At 39.6% G+C, this 10,797-nt stretch overlaps 1 protein-coding gene across 1 annotated transcript in view; it reads right to left on the bottom strand.

Moving 5' to 3' along the window:
* The window catches only part of adgrb3 (adhesion G protein-coupled receptor B3), a 155,440-nt gene extending 145,008 nt beyond the window's left edge, over nt 1-10,432 (bottom strand). The window contains exons 1-2 of the mRNA XM_037678726.1: nt 9,780-10,432; nt 7,498-8,266 (exon numbers count right to left, since the gene is read on the bottom strand). Of these exons, the coding sequence (XP_037534654.1) occupies nt 7,498-8,251 (754 nt within the window). The 5' untranslated portion in view covers nt 8,252-8,266; nt 9,780-10,432. The remainder of the gene's footprint in view (nt 1-7,497; nt 8,267-9,779) is intronic.
* Between the last annotated feature and the right edge of the window lie 365 nt (nt 10,433-10,797).

The raw sequence follows: 10,797 nt of genomic DNA on the forward strand, positions 1-10,797 counted from the left end.
TGACGTGTAATGCATGTCTCAGGCAAAACAGATTCTTTGCTGTTGATCTGAGCTCTCTCCTTCACTGAATTGGAACTAAAATGGCCTCCAAGTGTACTGAACAATGGGAGTGAGCATAATGCAGTGTGACTACTGAGTGACTTGACTGAGATCCAAAGTGAATAAAAGGGCCTCACTATGAGGCAGCCAGGCTAAGCTGCTGCAGAGCTCAGGACTTTGGCGGGTGACACTGCATCATAACGCTTCACACGCATTTTTGTCGCCAATAAAGCCTTTTGTCATTTTCCACATGGCACAGTGTCCCTGTCTTCAGAAACTGTACTGATAAAATAGTAAATGTATTACGTGTTTTTTGTTGTTGTTTTTTTACGTAGGATTTTTGTCCTTTTTGTTTCAGAGCTGTTTGATTTATATTTTTATTGTTAAGCTGGCAATTTTGACAAACGATAAAAGATGTTTGAAGTGCATAAACAATCCCTTGCAATGCTGTAAAGTGAATACAGCAGATTAGAATTCAAAATCTGTGACGCCTGGATTATTTTTAACCCACTTGTTTGTGCTAACAACGAACGGGCAGAAGCACTTAGAAGCATAAATTCAGAGTTTCACATCTTTTGTTGATTCAGCGAATCTGAAACAAGTTCTTAACTCTCAAATCCAGAGTGCAGCTTACTGTCACTTTCACGTTTGTCATCTGTTTTTTTATTTATTTATTATTTATTTAATTCATCCTATAATTCAGTCTCAACACAAACAGAAAGACAGGAGTAGAGATGGGTGCACTTATGTCCGACGGAGTCAAAAATAATGTTTGGGGGAGAAAACTCATTTTGCCATTTTCCTTTTTAAAAGAATTGCTTCGTAGCAGCAGTTTTCAGTGCATTCATTTCAAGGACCAAAACTTTATAAGTGTTTATCTTGTGGAATATTAACTTTAGAGGGCACCTTGTGGACATGCAGTATTATACGTTCATCCAATAAAGTGAAACCCCGTGAGACTTGTGCTTGAAAAGTAGCAACAACCAACTAAATGAGTAGAAACGACTCAATCACAAAAAAAGACAACATTACATAAATCAAGGTCTAAAATATTTGCCTACATTATGTTCTGAGTTATTGTGTGAATTCTTACGAAGCATTCACACTATTGTGATCCACTTTTAAATTCTTCCATACGTTTTTCAGCACAATTCTCATTCTGAAGCTTTCAAGCTATTTCAACACATCATATATAAAATGTTCAGCTGTTTCAGGACAATCCAGCTATGACGTTTGGTATTGGTGCAACTTTAGCTTTTTGAAATATTTAGCCTTTTTTGCCATTTTTTCTCATAGTAAATGAACTGAGCTCATTTTACATCCTTCAAATCTTTAGATCTGTTTACAACCTTTTACTGCTCCTTTCACTTTTTGTTCTGGTTCGGCTTCTTTCAGCTTCCTTGTGCAAATTTATACTTTTTTCAGCTACTTTCAGCTAATTTCAGTTTTTTCCATCTGTTTTGTGCTCCTTTCAGAGTCGGCTAACTACAACATTTCTGTGCTTCTTCTAACTTCTTTCTGCTAGTTTCAGCTTGTTGTGCTCCTTTCAGCTTATTTCTGCAAGTTTCAGCTTTTTCTGCTGTTTCAGGTACTATTTAGCTGTTTGTGCTCATTTTAGCCTTTTCAGCTAAATCCACAATGTTTTGCACTCATTTAAACTTTTTCAGCCTAATTCAGCAAAACAAAATGTGCTCTCTCCACTTCCTCCTGGTAATTTTAGCTTCATTCTGCTTTTTAGCTACTTTTCAGGTGGTTTTTGCTCATTTCTGCTTTTTTCTGATAATTTCCACTTTTCTGTGCTCATTTCTGCTTCTTTCAGCTTAACTGAGCAAATGTGTTCTTTCTTTTTTCATCTGCTAATTTAAGCTTGTTCTTATGTTTCAGTTAACTCTTAGCATGTCTGTAGCTAATTTCATTAATATTAATTAATAAATTATTAATTAATGTCATGCTAATTTTTTTTGCTGCTTTCAGCCTAATTTACTTTTTCTACTAATTTCAGCTTTTTATGCTCATTTCAGCTTTATTCTGCTAGTTTCAGCTTTTCTGCTATTTCAGCTACTATTTAGTGTTTTTATGCTAATTTTTAGCCTTTTCAGATAATTCCACCTGTTTTTACACTAATTTCATCTTTTTTCAGCCCAATTCAGCAAAAATGAGCTCTCTCCACTTCCTCATGGTAATTTTAGTTTAATTCTGCTTTTTAGCTATACTTTTAAGCAGTTTTCTGCTCATTTCTGTTTTTTTTCAGCCTAACTGGAAAATGTGTTCTTTCTTTAAGAAGAGTCAGTTCTTTTGTTAATTTAAGCTTTTTTCTAACTTTTCTGCTACCTTTTAGCATGTTTGTAGCTAATTTCAGCTGTTTTTAAGATTTTTGTGGTAATTTCTGCTACTTTCAGGTTAATTAACTTATTTCTACTAATTTCAGCTTGTTATGCTCCTTTCAGCTTTATTCTGTTAGTTTTAGCTTTTTCTACTTTTTCAGCTACTATTTACTGGTAGTTCTTTATGTTCATGAGCTTTTTCACCTAATTCCACTTTTTTTTTTTTTTAGCTCATTTCTCTTTCTGCTTCCTTCTGGTAGTTTCAGCTTTTTTCTTCCTTTTTCAGCTAATTTCAGCTTTTTTTTAGATAATTTCCTAAATGTTGGGATAATTTCTGCTTATTTAAACCTAATTCAGCAAATATGTGTTCTTTGTTTTCTTCTGATAATTTAGGCTTGTTCATCCATGTCAGCTACATTTAGCAGATCCTTTTTAGCTAATATCTGCTGTTTTTCGGCAACTTCTTGTGAAATACGCATTCACACTGCATTTTCGCAGGGAATGCAATTTCTCTAGTTTTTGTTAGAACTGAAAACGTGTAACTGATTTTTCAGCTCAGAGACCTCCTCCGCTCAAACATTCAGTCACACCAGCCTCAGTCAATCTGAGCATTAATTGGATTAAAATAGGAAAGAAAAAGAAGAGCCTCGTCATTCACTTCTGAGAAGCTGAGAATCATCAGCCTGCTTGAATTTGATTGTGAAGGACGTGGGAGGAAACCCACACAAATAAAGATCACCCAGAAAGGAAAAAAAAAAGATAAAAAAAAAAATTTAATCTGCCTGGCTGTGAGTGCCACTGTGCTTCCCTTTTTATTTATTTTTAATTTTTACAACTTTTTGTTCATAAAATAGAATAATGTGGTTAAAAAATAACTGGATAAATGAGTCATCAGCGTCGTACATCTGTATTTCATTGTGTATTTTTCTTTCAAAAGCCACAATCTTAAGAAAAGGGGTCCAGCTCTTTAACCATCTTAACCAGTTAAGAGCATTAACCATTATGTTTTATCCTCAGTCTGTGTGGAACACCGTTGCTGTGGCACGACTCGAACACATAACCTCCAGCTCGGCTTTTCTTTGATGCGCTCTGAGGCCACACTCCACCAGGAGTTGGGGAAATCAAAGGCATGCGATTTGTATCAAACGGAGCCGGTGTCGACTGTTTGTAATTCGTTTGTGTTCATCAGAAACGCCCGCTCTGTCACCAACGATGCCACGGGAAGCACTGCGCTCGTTCGAACCCAGTGGTGATCTCCCTGTTATCCAGATGAAAACGGATTTATTAAACCCTCCCATCAAGCAAGTCTATAAATAGAAGCTCATAGAAAATCTTCTGTAGGGGGCGGGGTTAAAAATAAGCTGTACTCTTAAGCTGTTATTAACATGCTGATGGAGAACAAAGTGAAATGTCATTTTATCTCAGAGCAGAGATTTTTTTTTTTTTTTGTAAATGTATGAATAATACTTGATGGAAATAGCTGATATAAATGAAAAATTGTGTGTTAAAGATGCTAAAAAAAACATGTATATTTACAGGAAAAAGTTGATAGTTATGAAATGTGTAAACTCTAAATCAAATCCTTTACAAACTTCTACCTATACTCTGCAAGAATACAGCTTAAACAGTTACAACTTGAACTTAAAACACAAATTTACAATAGTGTTTTTTTTATTTTATTATTATTTATGATTACAAAAGGAAATGTGCAGTTGTGAAAACAAGTGTTGATTTTAGGAACACCGTGATCATGAGTCATTGTGTCACAGGCTTATCAGTGGAGCACAGGATGCACGTGTCGTTTTAAATGCCCAGGCCAATTATTAAGATGTAATTATTGTATTTTCTTAAACTATAGAAGTTTATATGACAGGAAAAAGACAAAGAGGAGATATACGGATGCAGTTAGAGAGGACATGGAGGTAGATGGAGTGAGGACAGAGATGGAGGAGGATGACTCACTGTGGAGACCCCTGAAGAAGAACAAGAAGAAAATAGTTTATATTAAATGTGTAACATTCACTCATTGTTTTATTGTTTCCTTGTAATTTTGGTGCTATTATGTTAAAACATCTCAACTAGTGTAAGAAAGTTAATTCAGGTCCTCCAGACAGATAAAAAAAAATACAATTTGAAAAAATTATATATATAATATAATTAATTAATATTTTTTTTATTATATATATTTTTTTAAATAAAATTTAATTATTTTTTTTTTTTATCCATCCAGAAGACCTGACTTAACTAGATGCTTCTACCTGGATCTCAACTAGTGTTATCTTTGCGTACTTTGTTCCATTTATAAGCCCATGATGTCATCGCAAACAATCACCTTTAGAAATGTGCACGATTAAAGAAAACAACTGTATTCAGAACTGAACAATTCCGTTCATATTCATAAAGAAGCAAAGACACACACACACATACTAACTAAGCTTTGTAATGTTTTAAGCTCTCACAGAGGAAATGTACACCACAAGTTTGTAAAATATTGGACTCATTTAAGAGTTCATACTTATGCACACACATATGCAGACTTTTTTTTTTTTAACCAGTAATGCTTTTCAATAGAGTCCTGACCCCATATACAAGTATCTAAATATTGCAAATTGACATATAAATCTGACAGCACGTTACTACTAAGCTATAAGTGTCGATTGCTTCATGTGTGCATTATTGCTACAGGGTTTATATTGGAGTGAATGGTACTCAACATGGCTCTGTCATCCAACGGGATGCATCATGCAGAAGGTTGGAGGGCATCTTGTCACAGCATAACAGTGAAATATCTACATAAAATCCCACATGGCTGGGTTTAAAATAAAAAGAGAAAAATGTGATGTAGCATGTGGCAGTTCTCAGGTGGCGTCAACCAAACAGCTGAGCTGCTGCAATCAACTTTCCTCTGTTTGTGCTGATTAGAAAACTGCCACCTGTTATCCAGAACACTGTTATAGTAGCTGTGGGCTTCCGTTAATGTGATTTTTTTTTTTGTTCCAACCAAAAACCTACTCGTTATTTTCAGTTCGGCGTGTTGCGATGAATGCCCCTCCTTTGTGTCTGAACACCTGACTCACCTGAGCTCCTGCAGGTGTGCTTCTCTGCTAAGTCTTCAAACATAATCAGAAACATGAAAATCTTCCGTAAATTAAATATGTGCTAACTAGAAAACCTTCATCCGTTAGCTGGGAGCACTAATGCACAAGCTCATTAAGAATCTTATCTGTTTACTGTTTGATGTTTATTCAGTTGTGTGATCGTGTGAGGATCCGTGTGCGCATTCATGTGCATGTGTGGATCGTAACAGTAAACAGGTCCCAGGATTGTGACATTTTTTGGTTATCTCTTCATTAAGTGCTAGGATGCTGATTTCCAACAAACAGTAAATAAATAAATGAAAAATAAAGGATGTTGCATTGCTCTATGCAACACTGGACAAGAGTTACTCCCAACAGTTCTGAGAATGGTCATGATATTTTATCAAAGTGTTTAAATTGTTAAGTTTTGGCGTTGATGCTTTAAAGGGATGGTTCAGTTATTTTCAAGAGGGATTTTGTGGAACAGTTGCAAACCAGCAATATAACGCTTTGAATGAGTTCAGTCTGGGGAAACAGTTCGACTCTGACCAGACTGACAAGCTGATGGCTGGTTCCCAAGTGGGGCCAAGAAAGTGGACCGCAATAAAACAACTCTAATCTCACAAAAACTGTTTTGTATGGTTTCATGAAAATCCGATTTTGTAAACTTTTACACCACTGTCAGTTTTACCACATGTTTACTTTGGTGGGCAGACATATTGTGAGATTCCTGCAGGAAATGCCCCATCTGCACTAAAAAAGTGCTACAGCTAGCTGCTAATGCTGCTATACAGGCTTGCAAAACATGAAAGAATGACATGTAAATAAAAATTGAATGCATCATGTCATGAAATAATCTTTGCATAAACTGCTATATCATTTCTGAGAGTTCAACAAAGTTCAGTCAGGTCATCTGGATGGTTTCCGTTTTTGTTGAGACGTTTCGTCCTTCATCCAAAGGACTTCATCGGTCCAAGGAGCCACAAACAAACTCAGTCCCACAAGCAGCACACTCTTAAAGTGGACCAACAAGTTTGCTGGTGATAAATAAAATGGTTTCTGGGGCCCGTCCTCTCCCCTGTCAACTCCTCTGAGGCAGCCAAAGTGGTTCAAAACATCAAAGTTCATGCTCAATAATCCAGGTAAAAACATCCAACAAATCCAAAGACTACTATATGAGTATACCGCTTGTGGGACTGAGTTTGTTTGTGGTTCCTCAGACTGATGAAGTCCTTTGGATGAAGGATGAAATGTCTCAACAAGAACAGAAACCGTCCAGATGACCTGACTGAACTTTGTTGGATTTTTTACTTGGATTATTGAGCATGGACTTTGATAATTCTGAGAGTTGTTTTTGAGACAGCATCAATCGAGTTGGTCTTTGGTCCTGTTGTGCCTAGGCTTTAGCTCATCAGTCCAGTCAGAACAAATACATTTTACTCTAAATTGTTCTTTCCACAGAAACACCCTCCAATACATCTGAACTATCACTTTAAATGCTACATTTCAGACGTCACACCAACTGGACACTGCTGCATCAATTATCCTGATTATTTCCTGTGGCGTTATTGCTGTTAAATACAATAAGATGTGTCCATAGTGCACTTTGTTCATCTTCGCATGGATGACCGTGACATAAATGTATAAACAAACACAAAACTATATTTAGATTTGCAGCCATTTCAGCCGTGTGCTGATGTGCACCGAAACAGCCATTTTAAATTCACAGCAATGTTAGTGCGTTCTTAATTTTTGTCCGTCGGAATGAAAGAATCCCCTTTAGGTGCTTCGCTTTGAGCTGGCGTGGACTTTTCTACACCCAACTCCCCTGGAAGCTTTGTTCCTGCGAGTTGGCACATTTCTGAGCCAACTGCAGTCCACCTATCTATGTGTGCTCTTTGTTTCATGGGCCATCACACTTCAAACATGCATTTAGGGCAAAGGCAGGAGTGACAGACGTGCACATTTCATCGACATGGTTATTATCTTATCTATACAGACAGTAGAGTGCATTAAATCTGTCAGTAGTTCAGCAAAAGGAGAAAGATGATACTCACCTTCTTTGGGAGGCCGTTTCACTTCTGCACTCAGATTGCAGATTTGTCCAGCTTGTAGCTGAGGCGACAAGCAACCCTCCGTTTGTGGATTTAAAGGTAAAACCACATTATTGAGCATGAGCATGCTATCTGATTCTCCATCGCCTAAATGCTGCGGACATGTGCATTTGCTGTACACAATCCCACACGTCTCCACTGTCCCTTTCTCTAGTTTCAGGCAGTTTTCCAGCCATGTACAAAGCACTTGACACCCAAACTGGCTAGGGCTCGCCTTATTGAACACCAAGAAATCCACAATAGACTTCTCCTCCTCATCCAGCTTCTGCGGCGTCAATCCATTGTAATCATACGGGAAAACTCTCCTCAGCTGAACAAAATTCTTGTCATACAGCAAAAATATGTAATTATTCTTGGAATCGCACAGATAAACTATAGATTCGTTCACTTTTAGCAACTCGTTGATCTTCTCGTGCGAGTAATGATCAAACTGATAAGCAAGCAACGAATATTCAGAGCAGCTCAAGTCTCGCTTGTATAGCTTAAGGTAGATGCTGTATTTGGTTGGGTCTGGGTTCTCCAGCGTCCACGTACAGTTTGTGAAGTTCTTGGGAAACATTTCAGTCACCGAATATGATCCATAAATGACCCCCTTGACCAGAGTGGAACACCAATAATCTTGGGCACCAGTTATTCCAAACATAACCAGAAGATAGGTGGAAAATATATAAATCAACAGGTTTCGAACAGCCTTCATCCTATGTCATTTGGCCTGCAGGGAGAGAGATGAAGAAGATTACGCAAAAGAGTGTTAAAGCAGAGCACAAGAAAGGTGGCAGATGAATTCTGTCAAGCGTGACTGACATGCTTCACACAGTCTTTGCAAAGTCCTTCCTTGGAAAAAGGGAGAAAAGACACATTAACCTCAGCAACATGTCTTTTGCAGCCCCATCCTGCCTCCCGTTTTGCACTATAATTTGTGCAAACACTGCCACCTTGTGGCCACTCCAGAACCCAAATTTATTTATTTCTTTATGTGTTTTATTGAGGGAGGTGGGCGCAATAACGTGAGTTAATTGGGTCATATTTGGTCTGGCACAGCCCCAAGAGGTATTCAAATGTAGCAGTTTGGAATATTTGACATAGAAAAATGCAAAGAGGGTTTATTTATTTATTTATTATTCTGTGACATGCAGGTCTGTGCAGTCCTCGGGAGTTATGAGGATGCGACCATTCATTTTACGCAGGAACCAGATTTTGAATCAAGCTGTGTTCTGGTGGTTCAGGCTGTTTGCCTCACAGGACCGTTAGCTCATATGAGGAAGAAATTCACACACACGCACGCACACACAGACACACACGCACACACACAGAGAGAGACAAGCACAAGTCTGCGTCCCCGTGCGCTTAATCACTATTCTTTGTGCGCTCTTTTCCATCCATCACCCTCCTGTCTCCCCTAAATTTGGGGCTTGACATATTTGATAATGTAATTTCATAAAGAGCTCGTGTTGGTGACTGCGCGCCGTTTGCGCTTGCGTGCGCGCGCGCCTGACTGTGTGGGGGGGGGGGGGGGGGATGGAGAGAATGCAATGCGATGTCCTGATTGCTTTAATCCTACAGGCAATGCAGCTGTGAGCAGTGTCACAGCAGAATGTGCATGCGTGCGCGCGCGTCTCAAACCGTGTATCCGCGCGCGTGCGCCCGTGTAGGCGTAAAAAAAAAAAAAAAAACACGCAAAGACAGGTTTATTTTAAAGAATAAAGATTTGCGCCAGCTCCAACTTTTGCTTGTTTCTTGAGGCTGTCCGTCAGACGCGCACTGGAATAATAAAATGTGTCATGGAAGGATTTGAGAGCAGAGTTAAATCAGCTCTTGCTGCGATGTAAAGCCATAATATGATCCCTGCAACCTTCCCGGGAGATCCACCAAAAAAAAAAAAAAGGAGGGGGGGGGGGGGGGGGGGGGAACAGAGCCCACTTTCATTGCCTGGCTTCGTTTGGAGAGACATGGAGAGGTTCGTGCCGCGCCACTTCGACGTCTGGCACTTTAAAGTGATTTTTGCCTCTTAAGAGGGAGATCAGCTCTTAAAAATCATCTGTTAAGCACCCTGGACTAATGCGCGCGGATGAACGCACGGGAAGCCAGGGCGAATATTTAACACGGGGAGGCTAAACTTTCACTCAGAGATGACACATGAAAAAAAAAAAAAAACACATGAAAATAAATCCTGCTTTCATGCATCCATGATGGTTGTGATGATGAGCGCATTAATGGTTTCTTACCTTACACTGCGGAAGCTATGGCTATTTTCCCAACATTGCCCACATGATCCTTCATAAATAAATTCTGCAGCCCTTCTGTGAATCAATACTCCCCATCCCCGACGACAGAAGTCCGGCGCAACAAGATGCTTCAGTGGATGGGAAATAAAAAATGCGTTACTCTCCGGTCAGCCCGATCATATCCTCCCGGTCCTCTGCTTCTTCCTCCTCTGGGTTTCTCCCATCAAACCCGAGCGCAACAACAACCCTCCTCCCCCCGACAGCCACCGGGCAGGAGAAATACCAAGATACCAAGAGAGAAATTCTTGGAGTGATGAGAAGTAGCAATTCTTACAGGGTTTCCATAATGAAATCGGCGCGTCCCAATATTTCCCACAGATTTCTCCTGTAGTTTCTCCTCACGTCTGGTGGGGGTGGAAAGGGAATGAAGAAGAAGAAGAAGAAGAAGAAAAAAAAACAAAGATCCTTCAGTGGGTGGATGTGAGATGCGGGGATCTTGTGAGTTACAACAGAGAGAAATAGACGCGCTTTGCTGGGTGCGTGCAGAGCTCCAGGAGCAGGCTGCAATATCACGTCACACTCAGCCGCGAAGATAAAGCACGTACGTGCGCGTCTTGCTGCCGCTGCGTCTGGCACCACCACCACTTTCTTCCCCTGCCATCCTCCTCCCCCTTTTTTTTTTTTTCACCCCCTCCTCCCAATCCAGCCTTCTCTTAATTCGAGTCAAAAGGGTTTCCCCCCCTGAACTGGACCCTCCTCAGTTGTGTTCAGCTGCGCTTTGCTGTTGCAGCAAGGATTATTTCATGGACGTTTTGTTCTATTTTTATTAAGGGGGCAGCGCAATATGATCATAAATGTAATCCGTGCGCGCTCCATCAGCGGGATGTTATATTTTTCTTGCTTTTCTGATGGGACACAGGCGACCTCTTTTTTTTCCCCCAGCTGGAATAAGATAACCGGGCAACTTGCGCTGCGTCTGGAAAGTTGCTCCAAGTTGCCTCCCTCTTTACAGGTGCAA

The sequence above is a fragment of the Nematolebias whitei genome, chromosome 1 (assembly GCF_014905685.2).
Source record: "Nematolebias whitei isolate Nwh7 chromosome 1, NemWhi1, whole genome shotgun sequence".
In the NCBI taxonomy this organism is placed as follows: domain Eukaryota; kingdom Metazoa; phylum Chordata; class Actinopteri; order Cyprinodontiformes; family Rivulidae; genus Nematolebias; species Nematolebias whitei.